This window comes from Abramis brama, assembly GCF_963993115.1.
Source record: "Abramis brama genome assembly, chromosome: 3".
NCBI classification, from domain to species: domain Eukaryota; kingdom Metazoa; phylum Chordata; class Actinopteri; order Cypriniformes; family Leuciscidae; genus Abramis; species Abramis brama.
In genome coordinates, this window is record NC_139965.1 from 10,387,944 (window position 1) to 10,412,258 (window position 24,315).

At 42.6% G+C, this 24,315-nt stretch overlaps 2 protein-coding genes and 1 long non-coding RNA gene across 3 annotated transcripts in view; 2 read left to right on the forward strand and 1 right to left on the reverse strand.

The window, feature by feature from the left end:
- Positions 1-24,315, forward strand: part of LOC311080146 (Fc receptor-like protein 5) — a 130,597-nt gene that overhangs the window by 43,198 nt on the left and 63,084 nt on the right. The gene's annotated exons all lie outside the window — the stretch shown is intronic.
- On the reverse strand, positions 1,911-2,816 carry LOC311078914 (uncharacterized protein; the record flags this gene model as incomplete). Its single annotated transcript, XM_084107967.1, has 3 exons — positions 2,798-2,816; positions 2,489-2,585; positions 1,911-2,228 (listed from the first exon to the last, which is right to left on the reverse strand). Exons 2-3 carry the CDS (start codon positions 2,558-2,560, stop codon positions 1,911-1,913), a joined length of 390 nt encoding a protein of 129 aa, XP_083964093.1. The 5' UTR covers positions 2,561-2,585; positions 2,798-2,816.
- LOC311080228 lies at positions 22,181-23,455 on the forward strand. Its single transcript, XR_014605536.1, has 4 exons — positions 22,181-22,245; positions 22,423-22,487; positions 22,732-22,829; positions 23,229-23,455. It is a non-coding gene; the product is annotated as an uncharacterized lncRNA (long non-coding RNA).

Consider the following 24,315-nt stretch of genomic DNA (forward strand, 5'->3'; position numbering starts at 1 on the left):
GGGTTTGCAGCTTGAGCATGGTCTCTATTTAGATGTTTAGCATAAGAATTGAAGTTATGGTATGTTCGTTGACAGTTGTTTTGACTACAAACAATTGTATAATCCTGTCCATCAGAAAGTGCATGGACATGCCTAAGATAACTTAAAAGTTTCCAAATGTCTTTTGAAGTTGATTTTTTGCACTTCGGACATATGTACATGGCGGTACAATTTAGGAAAGTGCTTGAAGCAAAAGTCAGAGCGCTAGGATTTGAACTTGTACGGCCAGATCTGAGAGGTTAGTGCCGACTTGACATTGTGCAGCGAAACTGAAGTAAAGTGCAAATGTCGTAAACATTTGTGTATGTCATTTTACACATTTGTGACTTAATATACAACTTCCAATTCAAAACACAGATGTTTTGATCATTGTTTGTGTGTGAAAATTGAAAGATTCAGCTTTTCACATCAGAGCTGTGAGTGTAAATTTCAACTTACAAATACGAATGTTAAAATGACAAGTTCTCTTCTCACATTCAGATTTTCAACCTCTCGAGTTAAGCTACTGATTTACCTCCATAGTTTTGGATCACTGCATTTAATTTGAGAATGTACATACAGAATGAAACATACAGCATGATAGAGTAAACAGTCACTACCGTGAGAAGCAAAAACAGCCTCCCCTGGGTCCTTAATGCCCATTCGGTAATAAATAAAATGAAAATACACAAATAACCTTAAGACACTTGGCCAAAATGAGTTTAAAAATATCTGCAAAAATCTAATATCATGCATACCTAACAACAAAACAAAATTAAAACAATATAATTTTATGCAAATCAGAGTCAAATAATTGAATAACATCACAAAGTGCTTGTACAGAAAACTGACAAAAAAAAATAAAGCTAACATAAAAGGACAATTAAGTTGCTTACCGGCTTAATGTCCAAGAGATAAGCAAGGGCTGACTTTGTACTGCATTTGGCCCACCCTTTGCTCCTTCCTGACGCAGTAGGGGGAAGCAATGTAATAAGAATTTGAAGAGCTCTGTAACATGAATCTGTAGTATGATAGAAAAACACAAAATATGATGACATTTTTCATGGCTGGTATAATGGCTGACTTTAAACTCTTTGAACTACTAAAACTAATGGTGTTCACTGAAAGAAAAACATTTTGACAGAACGAGCAAAGTAGCCTACCTTCACTCTCATTACCAGTCGGCATGACCAGAGGATTTTTCTCTGTGGACATCTTTTGCAATTTTGGAACAATATTTCCTTCCCATTTTCGTAGAAAGAGGTCAGCCTTCCCAGGAAACATTTTTCCAAACTCAGTGTCAAGCTACAACACAGGATAGAATACACAATTACAACACTACTGTGTTTCCTCAGTATGTTCACAAAATATGGAGTCTTTTCGAGTCAAGTTTATGCAATCTTAACTTCAGAGAGGCATTGTGGGCCATTCCAGGTTATGAATAACAGTACATATATTATATATATACAGCAGTATTATGATTTGAATTAAACTGAATGAAGAAAAATAAGTGGTGGGGCTTGATTTTAGTGCACCTTAATCTCTAGCTTGCAGCAGACTGATGATTGGAGGGGAGTGGTTAAAAGATTTTTAAAGGATATTGTAAGAGAAGGAACAGCATTTCAGAGGGAAAGCAAAATTCCAGATTATGACTAAAGATTAACAAAGACAAACTTTTTTTTATAAATATATAAATTGCATAGATTAATTTTTCACCATAAGACTAGTATTGTGCACTAACAAAGTAAAAAAACCTTTTTAAATTCATGTGGACTTAATATCTACCAGCCATGTCCCTTTGCTAACAAGTCTATTCATACCTAGCTATAAGGAAAAGCCATGCAAAACAAGTCCTTACCAAGTATGGCATGTCTACAAATCGAGGATATTGTTCAAATCTCTTTCACTGTTGGGGACTTGTTTGCGACCCATAACCTGCGATTACTGTATGTTTTCTCCATGCCAGTTTTGATGGTATTGAGGTTTTCTGGAGATGGTTTCATCCTTTTGATCACAGTCGTCCACTCCCGAGAGGACTCCTCCTCCTCCCCTTCAGCAGTTATTTCCAAAGTGATAGACACTCCAGAGGAATCACTGATTCGACTACGTTTGCGCTGGTAGCGACGCTGATCATCATGAAGTTTCCTCCGTAGATTCCGAAGTCGCATCTCAATAAATCCACTGTGGGATACTGGGTCATAGAAATGTTCCTGGATGAAAGGGGGAGGATAACAATTGTAACTTTTACAAGAACCCATGATGTCTGATGAGCAAACCAGCAGAGTGGATGTACTTTTGGTGTTATTGTAACTAATATTTCTAATTTAAAAAAAACAAAAAAAACAATTACAGTCACTAAATTTTCAATTGATTTGTAACCTGTTAACTAATTAACATACTACACATACTTACTATTCCAATTTGCATTTATTTAAAGTAGGCTTTGTGTGTTTTAATAAGTGCAACTTACAAATCCTTCATTCTCTTCTCCCATCTTGATCTTCAGAGAAGGAAACAGTGTTACCACACTTTCTGCCAACATCCGTTTCTCTTCGTTACAAGGGTAACTATAAGCAAAATAAAGACATAACATGGAAAAATTACCCAATTCAACTCATACATAATACATTAAAATAAAATACAGGAACCAAATTCAGTCAGTTTTCCCCAATTATGTTCAAACTATTAGAAGTAATCAGTGTGTTTTCAAAGTATTCAACATCTTTATACGTTATCGCATTCACAGTTGTTTTAGTTAATTTCTCAACTGTAAACTTACAATCCACTTTGTTCCACCAGCGCACACTGGAAAAAAGGCCTCTCCAAAAATAAGCAAAAAAAAATTAATACAAGATATTTTTGCTTGTAATAAGCAAAAAAATCTGCCAATGGAACAAGTGAAAATTCTCTTGGTAAGATTTCTTGAAATAAGACATTATATTTAAGCCTTACAAGATATGAGTGATCTTGAAATTAGCTGGGAAAACTCATTTTTAGATATATTTTACTAGTATTTGTCATGTTTTGTGTCTCATAATAAGCTTGTCATGCTCAAAAATAGTATTTTCCCCTCAAAAGTAGCATTTTTTTTTTTCGGTCATCCTGTTTGTTTCAAGTGTATTTAACTAATTTTTAGTTCTATAATTGTTACACTGTTCTAGATTTAAGTCACCACCAACTTGAAATAAGATTGGAAACTGGCATTTTGAGACAAAATGTCTTGAAGTTAGCATTCCTGACTCGTATTAGGCAGTGCTCTTTTGCCATAATAAGCCATAATTTACCATCCTGTCATTATCTCAAGTGTATTTACCTTATTGTAAGCTCAACAAAAATAATACTGTTCTAGATTCAAGACATTTTACCTACTAGATTCAAGACATTAACTACTGTTTACTAGACAGAAAAAGTGAAAAATAGACTTGCATTTAACCATTGTTTTTATTTAAACAGCAAAAAGTCCCAGAGGACTGCATAAAAGGGAAACAGCTTCATTTTTCTCAACATTTTGGCTCACAGTATGGAACTGCAATATGAAAACATAGTAGAACATTTTATAGATTATAAATGTAAGATCCCTTAACCCTACTCCACCTAAACATAGCCATTTTTATAGACAATATTAAAAGGATAAAAAGTAATGGACATGTGTAACGTTAGGGAAATGGCAGTTTTATTAACAATATAGCATTAAATGATAGTTTGAGCCACTAATCCTACCCCTAAACCTAACCATTTCTTAAAACTACTGTACGTAAGGTTAGGCTACAATTATAAAGAAAGACAACAGACATAACGTTACAAGTTTAATCACAATAATTTATTTAGTGAGAAAATGTCAAAACCGGTACCAAAAGTCGTTCACATGACGATGTGTCGCAGTCCTCTCTGGCAGTGCAGTATAATAGTTTTGTAACGTTATAGAGCAGAATTTAAATTCTTAATCCATGAAAATGTTAATCCGGTTTCGGTTCGCTGTTCGCTCTGTAAAGGCGCGCGCGCTTCTCTGTTTCAAATGTAGAACACAAACTTAAACACGGCATGTTGCAATCTGTGACGAAGCATGCGAGAGCCAATGAGCGTTTGATATCGCTGCCGTAAAACATGTCGTAACGCTTCAGGCGCAATTTTTGAATTTGAATTCAATCGAGCGCGGGATGCTGGGATTTGACGTTAACGGTCTCTGCTGAGAGAAATGATGAAGATCGCTGGATAAAGGGCTGAATTTGGATCTGTTTCTTGCAAACAACACATGGATTCTAAAGATTTGGATTACACCAATCTAATAAAATGGATGTCTTTTGTGAATTTATGTTGTGTTTTTTTGTGTCTCACGCGGTAAATAAACCAAATATTACAAAATGGTTAAACGATAAAAAAGGTATTTTTAAGGTTTTAAAGTGTATTCTTGTTTAACACCATGTAGGCTATTAATCCTCCTAAACGAGATTGCAGCAGAAGCACGAACAGAGCTGTTATTATTTATGAGTAACGTTAAACTATTAATAAATGTGACTGAAAATTTAATTAATAAGACAATTGAATGCAATAGAGTAAAAACATTAATGCCACGATTTTAAGTTAAATAGGAATATGTACAAATTTGTACGTCGGTAAAGCTGTTTATACGTAAATAAATTAAGTTTTTTTGCTGTCTATATGTAAATATTATACATACTCACTGTACTGCATTGTGAGTTGTGAGTTTGGCATGTTGACCTACAGTTTTCAATAAAGCAGATTTGTTGTCTCAATTCAAGTCAAGTCTATTTCTTGAAATAAGACGATTCATCTTTTACAATTAACACAGCAGCTTAAAAACCTTATGACATGTCAAAAAAGCTTGTTTCATCTGAGATATGGCTCAAAACAAGATATTTTCAAGACAGATTCACTTAACAAGATATTCAAGATGCACTGTCTAAAAACAAGCTCCTTTATCTCACTTAAATCTTGGTCTTTAGGCAATTTTGTCTTATATTAAGTGTGATGAGATATTTTGACTAGTAATTAGAAAAATATACTTGGCAAGATTTTGAGTTTTTGCAGTGAGACGATTTTCCCGAAGTGTGCCACAGCTGCCGTAGCCCCTTTTGGTCATCTCATCAACCAGGGTGAGTGTTGTGAATAGGTTGTCATGATAGAACCTGCATCCATGTGGAACTCCAGCTTTCTCTGCCAAGCCAAGAACCACACTTGGACCCTGACCCAGTCCAGTTTCAACGAGACGAGTGTGGCTACCTGCGTATGGCTCCATCTGGTAGACAAACCCAGATGAGGATGCAAGACTCCAGATCTTGAAACCAAAGCGAATGGGCTTCCCCCTGATAAATTGTTTGCATCCATGCCTACCAAAGTACTTAATCATCATCTCATCCACTGCCAGATATTCCTGAATAGTCATGGTTTTGTTGACTTTATTCAGCTCCTCAAACACGGGAAGCACCTTGAAGAAAGGGTCATCTGTGATTTTCATGTTATCCACAACATGAATGGAAGCCATTATCTCATCAAATCTGTTCCTCCGCATGGCATCTTTAATGCTTTTGTTGTTGACATCATTGTCGTCTGACCAAAGAAGACGTCGTCTTGGGACTGAGTTATACCCAGTGGTCAAAAGAATGCCATAGAATGTTAGAAGCTCTTCATCAGTGAGATTGAGGGTGGCACCTTTCTGTGCTGCATATGTATTCGACATTTCCAGGGTGATATCCCGTAGTGATTTGGGATAGAATGTGAGAAAGATGTCTGCTGGATCATTTGATGTAATGATGGGATTGGTTGGCTTGGGTTGATAGGGAGGAAGTTGATGACGCTTAGCCTGTATTGGTTTTTTTGGTATCTGCCTTAAATTTCTTGAACTTCCGCTCTTTGTTTTTTATTTTCTTTAGCATGGGTCCAGGGGTTGTTGGACTATTTTCCTTTTCCTCAACAGCATTGATGATGTTTGGCTCTGTAGATGCACTCACTAAGGCTGCAGGGCATTCAAGTACATTTGCCATGTCAAGGAGGGGTAGCTGAAAAGCATTATCAGAGATTAAGCCCTCTCCTTTCAGCAACCTTGATGGTAGGCGCTTGTAATCGCATGCCACCTCATCATCAGATCCATCGCTGTCACAATCTGTGTCATGAGCTTTCTTCTCAGACTCTGGCACAACTGTTACATTACAAAAACTTGCAGGTGTATTATCTGCATCAAGAAAATCCAAAATCTCTGCCAAGGTATACCTGAAAGAAAATTACGCATTTTTTTAGGCCCATTGTATTAAATGGCTGACTGTAGTATAGGTGATTTCATATAATAATGTAAAAAGTAAACTCATTAATTGTCAGAATTTCAACATTATAATGGAATCATAAGCTACTAGTCATAAAAAGAATTAGGGTCCTTGACTTATTAGAATGAAACATCCAAACTGGATGAAGGGGCCTCAATATTTTGCCCCTTACAAGACATAATATAATACAGTAAAAGGGAGAAAAAAATAATCTACAGCAATTAATTCCATGCTTTAACTCTTTATCTTTCATTCTTCCTTTTGTGTGATTGACTGAAGTTTGGAAACTGCTGTTGTCACTTGAAAACTGGCCAGCCCATCCCCCAATAGCAACAGCAGACACGGGGGTGGGGCAGTAGAGCTGTGGAAAGATTGCTCTCTAGTCTCCTTCTTTTGACAGATTTATTCCCTATCAAGGTATACTGGACAGTAGTGATGTTAGTTAAAGGGTTTTAGGTAGGATATTATGAAAGAAAAAAGCACTAATCAAGAACAATAACCTTGATTTATTAACCTATTAACACAGTATACCTCATTTCTCCATGTTATATGTACTTACAAGGCATTTGCCCACCGGCAATTATAGTTGCCGCTTGTACTTTGAACTAAGTATACAAAAAACTATAGATCTCATGTAAGATTTGTTTTGTTTGGATGATTCTAGAGTCCTTCATGATTATGTAGATATATATATGTCAACCAAAAATACTTGTTAGTAAAATGAAAATGTGACGGGAAGAAAATAAATACCTTTTTTTTTTTTTATATATCCTTTATTTGGTTGTTTGCTTGCATGTCATTGAGAAATAAAACATGGACAACATCTAGAAAAATACTTACAAAAGGAAAATGGCAACTATGTATTGCGGCAACTATAGTTGCCGGTGGGCTTAAATGGGTTTTAATGTTAACTAATGTAGTTAACTAATGAACCTTATTGTAAAGTGTTACCAATGAATGGTATCGTGTTGCTTGGTCGCGTGTAGTGTGAACGTAGCTTAAGGTTGAACCACTGGAGTCACATGGACTATTTTAACAATGTCTTTACTACCTTTCTGGGCCTTGAAAGTGGTCGTTGTATTGCTGTCTATGTGGGGTCAGAAAGCTCTCATATTTGAGATTTGAGGCCAGCAGCCGTATCACCCTGTAGCCCAAGACTGGTTTCCCACTGAAGCTCAGCAGGGTTGAGTCTGGTCAGTTCCTGGATGGGAGACTCCTGGGTAAACCAGGCTTCTGCTGGAGAAGTGTTACTGAGGCCAGTAGGGGGCGCTGCTCATCCTGGGGTCTATATGGGTCCCTAACGCCCCAGTGTAGTGTTGGGGACACTATACTGTCAAAGAGCACCGTCCTTCGAATGAGACGTTAAACCGAAGTCCTGACTCTGTGGTCAATTAAAATTTAAACACTTCTCATAAAGAGTAGGGGTTTAACCCCGGTGTCCTGGAGCCAAAGTCCTTCCATCGGCCCTTATCAATCATGACCTCCTTATAATCCTCATCCACTGAATCGGCTTTATCACTCTCTCTCTCCTCTCCAGCTGTAGCTGTATGTGCACTGTTAGACTTTTCTGTAATTTCTACAGTTATTTACTTTAAATCCCCCAGTATTATACTGCTATTTCTCTTTACAGTAAATAACTGTGATTCCCATTGCATCATGGGGATTTTCTGTGACGTCTAACACCACATACAGAGACTTACTGTATTTTTTAAATTTGCTGTATACTACTGTATTTGACGTAACTGCCTCTCTGGCTGTCACCATTCCATCGTGCTTTTTATTTCCTAATTTTTGCGTTACAACGCGTGTCTACAACGCTATAATAGCCAGAGGCTGTCTGTAGGAGCCATGTTTTTCTTTAAGTTTTTCCCCCCAACCACTGGAGGGTGGTGTTTTCATTGTTTGGGTGTTCTGCCTGTGGCCTGGGGTTATTTAAGGTCAACTGTTTGTCACTCAGGTGTTGGATGATTGAGGAGGCGAACAGTTTTTTACTGTGTTCAAATGACAGGCGTTTGTCTAAAAGGAAGACGAATAAATGTTCAACTGTTAACAATGAGAGTGTGATCATGAGCCTTATTGAATTCACGTAAGAAAGTAAGCTATCAGTCATCAACCGGTAGCATTTAGTGGTACTTAGTCGCTACATTAGGTAAAAAACTGCCTCGGTAGGAAGAAGCCAGACTCGTTTGCACTGCGAGACGCCGAACCAAGGGCTATTGGAGCCACCTGGATTAATCGCAGCAACAAGCATCAGGAAGGAGGCTTCACAGGAACAAGCTAAAGGAGCTAATGGAAATACCTGCAGTGGCACGCAGCAGGATTTGAGTTACACTGGAGCCATCGCAGCAACAGGTGTCCGGAGGCTGCATGGGATGACACCGGATCGAGCTATTGGAGCAACCGGGATTTCCAGCAGCGGACATCGGAGTATCATATGCCGGCCAACGCACCATTGTGGTATGTGGTTCAGCGCTGTTTATGAATGGCCATTCTGATTTATTGTGTGCACACGTACAAGCGTAAAACCAATGCATTGGTAGCAGTCTTGCGATCGCCGTAAAATGTGTCACGTCGATACGTGACGTCTGCGTTGATACAAAGTATCCGTGTCGTGCGTTTATAAACAAACAATTGACTTTTGGCCAATATGGCAGAAGAAAAGAGAACTGATAAGACTTTGGCGAGTGAACTGAACTTTAATGTCCGTGAAAATGCTTCAAAGGTGCATGGTGGGACAGAGAAAAAAAGAGAGGTTAAATTAACAGCCAAGGCTTTCTTGGAGAAAATAAGTCATTTAGAACATGAAAGAAAGACCAAAATAAATAAACTTTCTAAATTAAGGCAAAGCATTACTGCATTAAAAGGAAATAAAGAGTGTGTAAAAGAGGTTCAAAATGAATTTAAAAGGTTTCTGTGTTTGTCTGAAGAATCACACCAGGTACACAAAGTGTTGTTGGATTTATTGCCTGTTGATGAAGCACAAAAACATGAAATATGGTATCAAGCTAAAATGTTAAATGTACATGATTTTGTTGCTGATACTCAGAAATGGTTGGTTGAATCTCAAGGTTGCACAGCTGTTTTATTTGATGCTGAACAAAATGTGGTACAAATTCAAGGTGAACCTGTTACTGGAAATGACTTTGAGAATGCAGAAGCTTCTGCCGCTCCTGCTAAGGAAACAGACAGTAATATCGGAATTGGCAATGAAGTTCAATATAAAGATGCAGGTGATGGTACGGAAGAAAAGGAGCCTCAAATTGAACCTCAAGACAGCATCTCAAATGTTTCTTTAAGAACTTCTGTGAAATCACAGCATCTAATGGGTTCCTCAATTACAAATTCCTCTTCTAGTAGCAAATCATCCACAGCTTCTGAACGCATCCGAACAGAGGTAGAAAGAGCTGCACTCTTGGCTTGTGCTGCTGCTTTAAAGGAAAAGCATGCTCTGGAAGACCAGGAATATCTGTTAAAGAGGAAAAAAGAACAACTCGAGCTGGAAACCAAAATATCTTTTGCTAATGCGAAGCTAACGGTGCTACAGGGCAGTAGCAGAGGCAGCATGGCTTCCAAGCACTCTGATGGAATGGAGTCTTATGTCAGAAAGGGGGCCAAGCCCAAAGTCAAGCCTACTCTGCTCAACCCTCATGCGCCACCATTTGCTTCCCAGGCTTCACAGCAGCACGCATCTGTTCAGCCGCCGCAAAAACATGCTGAGCCTTTGGTGGTTAAAGAAGTTGCATCTGATCCAAGTGCAGCCTATAACCGTCACGGCCCAGCTTGTAAAGGTGACACTGTATCAAAGCCTCTTGTATCACAAACAAGGTCATCTTATGTCACAAGTCCTGTACCCCCTTCTTTTACGTTGCCTACAAACTCGCAACAAACAAACAAAGTCAAACAAAGTCAAAACAAACCAACAGGAGACCTCTACAGTGTGTTGAAACAACAGAATGACATAACAGCTCTTCTCGTTCAAATGCAAACAGCCCAGTTACTGCCACACAGGGAAATCCCTACCTATGATGGAGATCCACTTCAATTTAATTCATTTATGAAAGCCTTTGAGCACTGTGTGGAGGCAAAGACCAGCTGTAAAGGAGACTGTCTGTACTACCTTGAGCAGTACACCAGAGGACAACCAAGAGACATGGTACGCAGTTGTCTTCACATGACAGCAGAAAAGGGATATGCTGTAGCCAAACAGTTGCTGTCACAGTGTCTGGTTTGTGTCTCGTTTTCACGGTGTCCTTCACTTTGACTACAATTCCCAGCATTCTGTCTGTCACTTATCACTGTTCATTACACTCAGCTGTTGCCCGTAATCATTGTCCCAGCTGTTCATTGTTAGTCCTGTTAGATCTGTGTGTATTTATTCTCTGCCTGTTTCTGTATGTGTACGGAGTCGTTAATTTGTGTCACCACACTTCTTGTCTGTTTATACCTGTTCTTGTTTGGATTGCTTCTCTGGATTTTTGACCTCTGCATGGATTACAACGATGTTGGATTGCCCTCTTAATAAATTACTGCACTTGGATTTTCCTGCTTCCCGTGTGCATCCGTGACAGAACGACTCCGTCACCATAAATCCAGCGGTAATTTTCATTTTTTATTATTTTTTTGTAGGATCTCGTCCCCAGTTACTATGTGGATTCCACGTAGCGAACTTTCTCCCGCAGAGAGAGAGAAGGGCATCTCTTTACTAGAGTATTTTTCTAGATGTGCACAAAGGCATGAGGAAATCAGGATAGCTGAAGCTTCACCACGGGTCTCATCGAGCGCTGGGACTTCGTCGATGGTTTCGTCCAGTTCAGAGACGGTACACATCCGTCAGAAGGGAAGAAGGAGGAGGAGACCTGCGTCGGCCCAGTCAGAGACTGTCCGCGTCCCGTCTGCCCAGTCAGAGACTGTCCACGTCACGTCTGCCCAGTCAGAGACTGTTCACATTCCGTCTGCCCAGCCGGAGACTGTTCAAGTCACGTCTGCCCAGTCAGAGACTGTTCACATTCCGTCTGCCCAGCCGGAGACTGTCCACGTCACGTCTGCCCAGTCAGAGACTGTTCACATTCCGTCTGCCCAGCCGGAGACCGTCCACGTCACGTCTGCCCAGTCAGAGACTGTTCACATTCCGTCTGCCCAGCCGGAGACTGTCCACGTCACGTCTGCCCAGTCAGAGACTGTTCACATTCCGTCTGCCCAGCCGGAGACTGTTCACGTCACGTCTGCCCAATCAGAGACTGTTCACATTCCGTTTGCCCAGCTAGAGACAGATCAAGAGATGCCCATTCGTGTGGCTGCCAAGGCTATGATGGATTATTTGGAGCGTCTGACTCGGATCCTGGACATGCCAGTGTCCGTTCCTGAGCCGGAGCCAGTGTCCGTTCCTGAGCCGGAGCCAGTGTCCGTTCCTGAGCCGGAGCCAGTGTCCGTTCCTGAGCCGGAGCCGGTGTCCGTTCCTGAGCCGGAGGTGGTGTCCGTTCCTGAGCCGGAGCCGGTGTCTGTTCCTGAGCCGGAGCCGGTGTCTGTTCCTGAGCCGGAGCCAGTGTCTGTTCCTGAGCCGGAGCCAGTGTCTGTTCCTGAGTCTGTGCCTGTTCCTGAGTCTGTGCCTGTGCCTGTTTCTGTGTCTGTTCCTGAGCCCTCAGTGACCGCGACACTGGCCATTATGGCCACAGCCATGTGGTGTGTGTGGGCTACGCACACACTTGGGCCGGTGGTGTCTGTTCCCGAGCCGGTGGTGCCAGTTCCAGTGCCCGAGCCGGTGGTGCCAGTTCCAGTGCCCGAGCCGGTGGTGCCAGTTCCAGTGCCCGAGCCGGTGGTGCCAGTTCCAGTGCCCAAGCCGATAGTGCCAGTTCCAGTGCCCGAGCCGATGGTGCCAGTTCCAGTGCCCGAGTCGGTGGTACCTGTTCCTGAGCCAGTTCCAGTGCCCGAGCCGGTGGTGCCAGTTCCAGTGCCCGAGCCGGTGGTGCCAGTTCCAGTGCCCGAGTCGGTGGTGCCTGTTCCTGAGCCAGTTCCAGTGCCCGAGCCGGTGGTGCCAGTTCCAGTGCCCGAGCCGATAGTGCCAGTTCCAGTGCCCGAGCCGGTGGTGCCTGTTCCTGAGTCCGAGCCGGTGGTGCCTGTTCCTGAGCCCGAGCCGGTGGTATCTGTTCCTAAACCGGTGGTATCTGTTCCTAAACCGGTGGTGTCTGAGCCGGTGGCGTCTGTTCCTGAGCCGGTGGTGTCTGTTCCAGTTCCTGAGCCGCCGGTGGTGTCTGTTCCTGAACCTGAGCCGGTGGTGTCTGTTCCTGAGCCGGTGGTATCTGTTCCTAAACCGGTGGTGTCTGAGCCGGTGGCGTCTGTTCCTGAGCCGGTGGCGTCTGTTCCAGTTCCTGAGCCGCCGGTGGTGTCTGTTCCAGTTCCTGAGCCGCCGGTGGTGTCTGTTCCTGAACCTGAGCCGGTGGTGTCTGTTCCTGAGCCGGTGGTATCTGTTCCTAAACCGGTGGTGTCTGAGCCGGTGGCGTCTGTTCCTGAGCCGGTGGCGTCTGTTCCAGTTCCTGAGCCGCCGGTGGTGTCTGTTCCAGTTCCTGAGCCGCCGGTGGTGTCTGTTCCTGAACCTGAGCCGGTGGTGTCTGTTCCTGAGCCGGTGGTGTCTGTTCCTGAGCCTGCGCCGGTGGTGTCTGTTCCTGAGCCGGTGGTGTCTGTTCCAGTTCCTGCGCCGGTGGGGTCTGTTCCAGTTCCTGCGCTGGTGGTGTCTGTTCCAGTTTCTGCGCCGCCGTGGCCGCCCGAGGAATCGTCTCCGCCGTGGCCGCCCGAGGAATCGTCTCCGCCGTGGCCGCCCGAGGAATCGTCTCCGCCGTGGCCGCCCGAGGGGTCGTCTCCGCCGTGGCCGCCCGAGGGGTCGTCTCCGCCGTGGCCGCCCGAGGGGTCGTCTCCGCCGTGGCCGCCCAAAGGGGTCGTCTCCGCCTTGGCCGCCCGAAGGACCTGCCCCGTCCCGGTCGCCTGCACAGCCGGATCCGCCCTGGCCGCCCGAGGGAAAGTCTCCGCCCTGGCCGCCCGAGGGAAAGTCTCCGCCTTGGCCGTCCGAGGGGTCGTCTCCGCCTTGGCCGCCCGAAGGACCTGCCCCGTCCCGGTCGCCTGCACAGCCGGATCCGCCGTGGCCGCCCGAGGGGTCGTCTCCGCCATGGCCGCCCAAGGGGTCGTCTCCGCCTTGGCCGCCCGAAGGACCTGCCCCGTCCCGGTCGCCTGCACAGCTGGATCCGCCCTGGCCGCCCGAGGGAAGGTCTCCGCCCTGGCCGCCCGAGGGAAAGTCTCCGCCCTGGCCGCTCGAGGGACTGTCGTCTCCGCCCTGGCCGCCAGATGAACTGTCACTCCCTGTCCCCGTTTCCCTCCATGGACCTGGCCCACCTTCCCTCCCCCTGATCCTCCACCATTCCACCTCCCTCCTGAACTCTTGTGTTGTGTTTTAGTGTTGTCATGGAGCGTCTGGTAGCCGCTCCGTAGAGGGGGGGTTATGTCACAGTGTCTGGTTTGTGTCTCGTTTTCACGGTGTCCTTCACTTTGACTACAATTCCCAGCATTCTGTCTGTCACTTATCACTGTTCATTACACTCAGCTGTTGCCCGTAATCATTGTCCCAGCTGTTCATTGTTAGTCCTGTTAGATCTGTGTGTATTTATTCTCTGCCTGTTTCTGTATGTGTACGGAGTCGTTAATTTGTGTCACCACACTTCTTGTCTGTTTATACCTGTTCTTGTTTGGATTGCTTCTCTGGATTTTTGACCTCTGCATGGATTACAACGATGTTGGATTGCCCTCTTAATAAATTACTGCACTTGGATTTTCCTGCTTCCCGTGTGCATCCGTGACAGTTGCTCAAGGAACATTTTGGAAATGAATTCAACATAACTGCAGCTTATATGGAAAAGGTCACCAGCTGGCCAAGTATCAAAAGTGAGGATGTTAAAGCACTAAAAGCATATGGACTTTTCCTTCGTGAGTGCTGCAATGCTATGGAGGAGTTACGATACTTGGAGGAATTAAGCATGTCAGCTAACATGAAGATTCTGATTCAGAAGTTTCCCTACAAACTCAGAGAAAAGTGGAGGGCAAAGGCAAATGAAATCTTGGAACGAACTGGTCAAAGGGCACGTTTCCCACACATTGTTGACTTCATTGAGCAGCAGATCAGGATTACTTCAGACCCAGTTTTTGGAGTCATTCAGGACACTCCACCTGTTAAAGGAATAATGAAACCAAGCAATTCTCAAATGAAATCACAGTTGAAAAGAAACATCTTTGCCACTCATGTTTCTGTTAAGGATGGATACAAAATTATTGCTTACAAAGGTAAAGAGGATTCCACCAAAATAAACCTTTCTTGCTTGTACTGTGCACAGGATGGTCATGTATTGGAACACTGCCATCAACTAGGAAAAAGTGCACACCGGGAAAAATTAGACTTTCTAAAGGAGAAAGGTCTATGCTTCGGCTGCTTAAACACAGGACACATGAGTAAGAGTTGTGATAAGCGCATCACTTGCAAACACTGCAGTCAAATGCACCCTAGTATTCTGCATATTGGACAAAAGGAAAGAAGTAATCAGAAGGATATGGATTACCTCAAGAGATCTTCTGTAAGCTGCAAACCCTCCTCCACCTGTGGTCATACAGGGGCTGGGCACCATAATGGTATTCTTCCCATCTTGCCTGTTCAAGTTATTCAAAAACATGTTCAAAGTTATTAAAACATATGCTTTTCTGGATGCAGGGAATACAGACACTTTCTGCTCACAAAAGCTTCTTAATAAGTTAAACATTCAAGGACGAAATGCTCAGATTCATCTTCGCACCATGGGTCATAACAAAACCGTGACAACGTCCATCATTAAAGGCCTGGAGATTTCAGGATTATCTGGCAAACATTTCTATCAACTTCCTTGTGTGTTCACTCAAGAAGGGATGCCCATCTCCACAGACAACATCATCAGTGAAAAGGAGCTAGCTAAATGGCCTTATTTGAAAGAAATTAAAGTTCCACATATAAATGCTGATGTGGATCTTCTTGTTGGCACCAATGCATCCAAGCTGATGGAACCGTGGGAGGTAGTTAACAGCCAGGCTGATGGGCCCTACGCAGTCAAAACTTTGCTAGGATGGGTCATAAATGGCTCGGTACAAGGTTGCAATGATGGTGAGACTGGCTGCCCATCAGTTCACGCTAACAGGACTGTAGTTGACAGAATTGAGGAGCTGTTAGCCAGCCAGTATAACTATGACTTCAACAAAAGGTCTGCTACAGAGCAAGAGGAAATGTCAAGAGAGGAAAAAAGGTTCCTAGACATAATGGAACGCTCTGCCAAACTTGAATTTGGACACTACAAATTACAACTGCCCTTTAGAAGGGAAGATGTCACAATGCCAAACAACATCTCTGTTGCCTTGCAACGCATCCTTGGTTTAAAAAGGAAACTGCAAAGAAATACAAGCTTTCATGAAGAATACACAAACTTCATCACTGATGCCATCAATAATGGCTATGCTGAACAGGTACCGCAGCATCAGTTACTGGCGATAAAAGGCAAAGTGTGGTACATACCACACCATGGTGTATACCACCCAAGGAAACATAAGCTACGAGTCGTGTTTGATTGTGGAGCTGCATATAAAGGGGTTTCACTCAACAGTCAACTTTTGCAAGGTCCCAACCTAACAAGCTCGTTGGTAGGGGTCCTGATGCGATTCAGACAAGAACGCGTGGCCTTAATGGCTGACATAAAGGCCATGTTCCATCAAGTACAGGTAACTGAGGAACATGTGGATTTTTTGCGTTTTTTGTGGTGGCCTGAAGGTAATCTGGAACAAGACCTGAAAGAATATCGCATGACTGTGCATTTATTTGGAGCAGTTTCCTCCCCAAGCTGCGCTTGCTTTGCGCTCAGAAAGACTGCTGAGGATAACAAGACCAACTTTTCACTAGACGTGATTGAAACAGTCACCAGAAATTTCTACGTGGACGACCTTCTAAAGAGCCTGCCTTCCGAGGAGGATGCTGTCGCCATGGTTAAGGACCTCATAACCATTTGCAGCGGAGGGGGATTCACTCTAACCCAATGGATCAGCAACAGCCGAGAGGTACTTCAAAGTATTCCAGGAGAGTTAAGGTCTCAAACTCTGAAGGAGCTGGACTTAGCCAGAGATGAGCTGCCTGTGGACAGGGCTTTAGGCTTGCAGTGGTGCATCGAGACGGACAGTTTCAAGTTTAAAGTCAAAGTCAAGGAGAAGCCTTCTACCAAAAGGGGTATGCTATCAATATAATCAGCTCCATCTATGATCCCCTAGGATTCCTAGCACCTCTCATACTCCCAGCCAAACTGCTGTTACAGGAACTATGCCGGATGAAATGTGACTGGGACGATCCTATACCTTCAGCATTCCAAGAAAAGTGGAACAAGTGGCTGAAAGATCTGGAAAAGTTGGCAGATTTCCAGGTCAATAGGTGCATCAAGCCTGATGGATTTGGCAAGGTGGCTTGTGCCCAGTTGCATCATTTCTCTGATGCTAGTGAGAAGGGCTACGGCACAGCTACATATATCAGAATGCAAAGCATGGACAAAAGGATTCATGTTTCTTTCTTGTATGGCAAAGCAAGAGTAGCTCCGCTTAAGCCTGTTACCATTCCTCGCCTAGAGCTCACTGCTGCTGTTGTTGCAGTGAGAGTAGACAAAATGCTTCAAACAGAGCTCCAGCTGCCATTAATGAAAGCCTGCTTTTGGACTGACAGCACATCAGTTTTAAAGTACATAAAAAATGAGGACCGGAGGTTTCAAACATTCATTGCAAATAGAATAGCTACAATCAGGAGTAGCTCTGAAGTTTCACAATGGAGATATGTACCTTCGACTCTAAACCCTGCAGATGATGCATCTCGGGGAACAAAGGCAGATGGTCTTTGGAAACAAAGATTGATGGAAAGCCCCGAATTTCTTTGGGAACCTGAAGGAAAATGGCCAAAGTCACCTTTAGATTTAAGTGTGATTGTTGATGACCCAGAGTTAAAAAGGAATCCCATAATCAATGTAACCCTCATCAACACAAATGCCACTTCTCAACTAATATCTTTTTTCTCAGACTGGCAAAGATTAAAGGTGGCGGTTGCTTGGATCCTCAAGCTGAAAAGAGCTCTATCGAAACTGTGTAAAAAGAGAAAGGAACTTCAGTTTGCAAGTGCTAATGGAACACAAGTACTGAATGTGACAAAAGAGATGCAAGCCTTCAAAGATTCACTGGGAAATCAAAAGTTGTCTTTAAAAAATCTCGCAGAAGCCGAGACAGCCATAGTTGCCTTTTGTCAGCAAGAAAGATTCCCAGATGAAATTGCTGCATTGACCTCCAAGAATCCAGTAATACCCAGGAGTAGTAGCATCTACAGAATGGACCCTGTGCTGGAGGGAGGACTTCTGCGTGTTGGGGGCCGGCTGAGCAAAGCAGCTATTCCTGAGGGCCTAAAACATCCCCTCATTCTGTCAAAAGACCAACACATCGCCTACCTTATCCTCCAACATTACCACTTGCAGCTTGGTCATGGAGGCAGAAGTCATGTTCTTTCTTCTGTAAGGAGAAAGTTTTGGATCATAAATGGCATTTCGGCTGTGAAAAAGGTCATAACAAAATGTCTATTCTGCAAGCTGTATGGAGGAAGGACAAGTGAACAGAAGATGTCAGACCTGCCCAAGGAAAGAGTGGTTCCTGATCTACCGCCATTCACCAACGTCGGCGTAGATTATTTTGGGCCAATTGATATAAAAAGAGGGCGCAACATTGTGAAGCGATATTGAGTGTTGTTTACTTGCATGACAAGTAGGGCTGTGCACCTCGAAGTGGCTTACTCTTTGGACACTGACTCTTGCATCAATGCTTTGCGGAGGTTCATCTCTCGGAGAGGACAAGTGTCACACATGAGATCAGATAATGGCACCAATTTCGTGGGAGCAGAAAGAGAGCTTCGTGAAGCCTTAGCCGCTTTAAACCATCACCGGATTGAGAAAGCTGTAGCGACTATGGCTCGATGGGTAAAAATGGACTCTTAATTCATATACTAATTACAAGTGAAGACACTTTCTAATTCCCACAGACTTGGCAAAGTCTGTATCTGAAACCCTTTTTATGACTCACTTCCCCCTCTCCACAGTGAGCTTCAAAGACATTACTGACATTCCGATCTCAAACAGAAAACCTGCTCTGAATCACACACACACCAAACCACTCTGAAACTCCTAAAACACAAGTTACACACACGCATGAATCATTATCAAAATGTTTTTATGTAGTTTTCTTGTCTATGGGATGTGATGGGATAAATTGAGATATTTATGCCCTTCGGCAGATGTAATGGACACGTGTGTTGATACATTTGAGATGTATCTGTTTCATTAACTGATATTAATATCGGGTTTGGTATCCTACGGATCGTAATGAGCTTCTTTATACGGAAATATAAACTATATTCCGCGCGAATGTTTATCCTAGACATAATGTGGTATTAAAGTTTTAATGCATTTTTCTGTGTACGATCAGAAGAGGCGTTCCTTCACAAACAATGAAACGCTCCCGCCTCAGAACCGAAAGATTCCATTGGGTCACGTCATCAAACAGGGCGTTACCCCGCGCTGCTTTAAAACCACAACACAAGCAGACGTCGCTCCCTTAGCTCTCTCTCGGCTCTCATACACTCTCACCCTCGTGACTCCGAACTCTGAACTCTAACCCCTCCCTGCACCAGCAGCGGAGCGGGAGAAGGCACAGGGCCTTCATCCAAACGAACCGCGGATGTAAAAATCCAGCTTCGTCCTGTAACTAAGTTTCCTCGCCTTTCCCGTACAGGGAAAATAAGTCTTCACTCGGTAATGTTACTTTCAAGTAAGCTTTTAAGAACTTCACGCGAAACGCAAGCCTACAAATCGATGAGACACGGTCCAGCCAAGGTACACACGTGGTCCCGAAGCCCAGCTTCACACAGACAAAGGAACAGAATCGCAAGTAACGTATAAAATGATCTCTCTCGAAGCTGCTTTCACAGTTGTCTCTTAAAAGGTTCTGTTTGTAAATTACCATACTTTCTCCCTCACTTTCTTCCTAGTTTCATTTTGATCAAGTCATGTTTTATGTTTGTTTGTCTAAACGTTCGTGGGTCTTGTGTAATTTTACGTACGTAGATTAGCCTATATTACTTCCTATATGCATAATCCTTTGTGTGTCATTTTTGATTAAATAAATCTTTTATACTTTGACTGACTCTGTGTTACAATCCCACCAATGTAATTGTCAATGAAATTGCGATAAGATCTAGCTACTAGCTCTTTATTTTAATTCATAAACCCAGCAATTTGTATCCACGGCCAGGAGAGAATCTGTCTGAGGTTTGATAATATAAATGTTCCTTCTTAACTGGTATAATCAAAGCATTCGCTGGTCGAATGACTGATGAGAGACCAGTTATAGAACGAAATATTTTTGATAGTTAGCAGGTAATGTAATAGCATATGTGAAATTTATGAATTATGACTATGAGTTATGATTTTTAATATTTCCCCAAATTTCCTTACTGCTCGAGCTAATATTTCATATATGACCTAATTACGATTGTTACCATAAACGCTACAAAGCCATGTCTCATAGAGAAATAAAGTGGAGTTTTAACCCGCCATCTGGATCACATCATGGTGGTGTCTGGGAGCGCCTCATACGTATGGTCAGAAAGATTCTGCATTCTGTGCTGCGGCAGCAAACATTGGATGATGAGGGATTTCATACTGTACTATGTGAAGCTGAAGCAATGCTCAATGATCGCCCCATCACAAAGTTGTCAGAGGATCCTAACGACCTTGAGGCTTTAACACCCAACCACTTACTTCTCCTGAAAGGGAAACCAGTTCTCCCACCAGGACTTTTTGACAAAAAGGATCTGTATTCCAGGAAAAGATGGAAACAAGTTCAGTACATCTTTGACCTCTTTTGGAAACGATGGATCAGAGAGTACTTACCACTGCTACAAGAACGGCAGAAATGGACCAAGGAGAAGAGGAGTTTCATGCCTGGAGACATTGTAGTCGTTATGGACTCCACAACACCAAGAGGATCTTGGGTGCTTGGCAGAATTTTGAAAACCTTTCCGGATAGGAAGGGTCTGGTCCGAGTGGTTAGCCTCCAAACCAAAACAAACGTGATTGAAAGACCTGTTACAAAAATATGTTTATTATGTGAAGCTACATCTTGATGTAATATGAGATGAATGTCATGCAAAAACTTTGACTACACTGAATGTGTATTGGAATATTGATTTTCTTTCATTATTATGGCTCCTTTTAAGTTAAGTTTTGTTAATTGCTATGTCTTTTGCCACACGCAATTAGGGGCTGGCGTGTAGGAGCCATGTTTTTCTTTAAGTTTTTCCCCCAACCACTGGAGGGTGGTGTTTTCATTGTTTGGGTGTTCTGCCTGTGGCCTGGGGTTATTTAAGGTCAACTGTTTGTCACTCAGGTGTTGGATGATTGAGGAGGCGAACAGTTTTTTACTGTGTTCAAATGACAGGCGTTTGTCTAAAAGGAAGACGAATAAATGTTCAACTGTTAACAATGAGAGTGTGATCATGAGCCTTATTGAATTCACGTAAGAAAGTAAGCTATCAGTCATCAACCGGTAGCATTTAGTGGTACTTAGTCGCTACACTGTCTATATTGGACACATTGAAGCGACCGGACCTTTAAATGCAAACCTGTTTATCCCTTGTCAGAAATAGCGCGAGCGCTTCGACTCGTATCGGACTACGTCAGAAATATAACGGCCGCGGCGCATCACTACACTGTCTGGGATTTGTCGTGTCGCGTCAGAGCATCCAGTGTAGGTAATGGGGTCTGTCTTTTGTTGGATCGCGACGTTCGTGTCTGGCCCGGGGAAGAGACGGAATTCACTTCACCGAGAGCGAGATCAGCAAGCAAGGTAAAAAAAACAACAACAAAAAAACATTCTGTGTGTGTTGACAGGATTGTGCCCAGTTTAACCTATGTTATAACCAGGCCCGTCGCGACAAGACAGGCAAACCAAGCAATTGCTTGGGGCCCCGAGCTGGCCTGGGGCCCCAAGACAACGACTGGTTAAGAATAAAATGCAACGACAAACTGTGTGTACGCCCCTTTGATAGTCAATGCAGTAAAGTGCAATGACACTGTTATCGGGATCCCCCTCAAGGGGGCCCCCCTCAGTAGTCGCTGACAGCAGCCAGCCAACCACGCGATCTCTGCTGCCGGCAAAATAAACCTCCTCGGCAGTTATCATGAAGCGAATTATGCTTCAGGAAGACAGAAAAGAAAGAAGTTAAAGGTAAAAAAATATAGTGATAAGTGATAAATTACACTGGATAAAATAGCTCTACTTGTCTTGTACAAATGGTGTACTTTTGCAGCAGGTAGGCTAGCAAAAATATGTTTATGTTAGCTATCTGCCTGACGGCAAATGCTGCTTGTAACGAACAGTTAGTGCAACTTTTTTATTGGGGGTATTGGGGGGGCCTCCATGTCCATTTTGCTTGGGGCCCCCAAATTCCTTCAAACGGCCCTGGTTATAACGTTAACGTTAGCCGTTACTCGTCGTCAACATGGCGGTAACGAACTTTACCATGGTAAACTGAGCTAACGTTTTACACACTTTGTTAGATTATTGAATTGTCGAGTTAAAATATGCCAACGAGCAACGCGTTTACATTAACAATAAATGTGAATAAACTAATGTGAAATTCTGTTTATAGCCTAATGTTGGCCTACTGATGGGAACCTTTATAGTTTAAGCATTAGTTTGCAAACTATACCATATTATAGTTTTTTTTTTAATGGAATTTTAATATTTACTTCCATTTTTGTGTTTAAAGGCAACTGCAACAAAGCGCCAATTCGCGCCAGTGACTTCTAGCAAGATTCCAGAGGTAGGCCAGCCCATTTGTGATATATTTTGAGATAAGTTTGCTGAAATGATTAGCATACGCTATGTGAAAATTGCTTTTGAGCCAGGTAGCTTACAATATCTTATAAAATCTCTATAAAATTGGCTAACTTTATATCAAATAAGTGACCTTTGCGTTATGTCTAACTTTATTACACAGCAAATGAACCAATCAGAAGATGGACCATTGTCTTTGTTCAGTCTCACCAGATTAAATGTATCCAGGTAAGCACTGCAGTAAAACTCTCACTAATTCATTCATACCAAATCTAGCATTCTAAACAACTTAAGTTTATATTTTTGCATTATTTTGATATTTTATTAGCCAGAAGACTCTACCATTGCAGTCCCACCTGACTAGGGAAGGTCCTAATATCAGCACACAGGTGGGTTAACTACTGTAGGAAGGAGAACGATCATCACACAGTGATTTCTTGCATGTATCTTACTGTGTATTTGTCTTAAACAGGTACTCCTTCACTGCAGACAAGCTGAAATGGGCTAAAATCATCGATTTCAGTCGTTCTTTCTATGGATCTCAGCATTTTTGGACAGAATTTAGGATTTGTAAGTCTGATGAAGAGCCTGCGTGCTCGAAACGTTACATACGCTATGCGATAGTTGTCTTGAAAATAAATATTTTTTATAATTTTGGAGCTTAGGTGTTGCCGACTTTATACTTTATTTTTTATTTGCTGTTTTCTAGTCGAGCACCCTTTTGAGACTGATGTGCGTGCTTTTGTTTCATTTTTCTTCGGATTTGTAAGTATTAAAATTTAATCTGGCATAATTTAATTTAGTTCTTTTGTATGCTATTTATTGACAAAAGCTGTTTACAAATATATATTCTTAAGTTTATGTGAAAATAATAATAAAAATTAACAAAAAAGGATGTTAAAAATAATGTGACACTAATATTCTCTCTCTCTCTCTCTCTCTCTCTCTCTCTCTCTCTCTCTCATATAGTTTTGGAACCGGGATCTCCTCTGAAGGACTGAGTACATTTGTGTTGTGGGCACGCATGCAGACCAGGGAACACTCTGATGTTGTCAATCAAGTTCTGAACAGGAACCAATCTTTGGAAAAGTTCATTTATTCACAAAGGTGGACAAAAACATTGTGTTGGCTTTTTAAAGATTATTTTGATGATTACTTTTACTCCTATGCTGTAGAAAAGATGGAGTAGACAGTCAGACATTGATAATAATAAGAAATGTTTCTTGAGCATTAAAGAGACTTCTTTCAAAAACATTAAGACACTTAAATACTTCTTTTGGCCACCAGTGTACATGAATCCAACAAATTTTTGGAAACAAGTGACAGTGGCGGTTCTAGAGGGGGGCCAGGGGGGGCCAGTGCCCCTGTGACGACAAGCTTGGACCCCCTTGTGGCCCCCCTAAATGTGGAGTGTGAAATAATTTTTACAAAACTATTTTTTGCTATCGTTGTTTTTCACATCCGTTATTAGACAGTGGCAACGCGGAACACAAATGTAACCCTAGAGGGACTACTTAAATCGGATCTGCAGGGTTTTTTCTATTCAGAAGTTGGTGGACGTTTTGCACGAATATTATAGTTAAAGCAAAGAAGGAAATATAGAGGTGAGTAAAGTTGTTAATATGTTGTATTTGTATTAAATGCATTACAGAAGTGTAACGTTAGATCAGCTAATCTTAACCTGGCCGTTTGTTAGTTTGTGGCAGTTTGAAAAAGGATAAAAATGATCAACAAACTCATGGTGCTGAGTATTTTTACTTAAACAGGGATGCAGCTCGCTTTTCTGCGCCTCTTTTTCACGTCAGTTTGGGTGACTTGGGTCTGATTATAATTTCACAAAGTCATCTGAAGCCATTCCATAGCTTAATGTGAGGGACAGAAGTCTATTTACATCATTAAATTAAAGTTTATGGAAACTCGTTTTCCCTCATCTGTCAATCATTCTCCATTCAGTATTCAAACAGCGCGCGCGCCTCGTCCGGTTACAGCAGGATGCACGGTAAAACTCTCTCCAATATGATATATTCACATTATAATGCTTGATCTGTAGATAAAA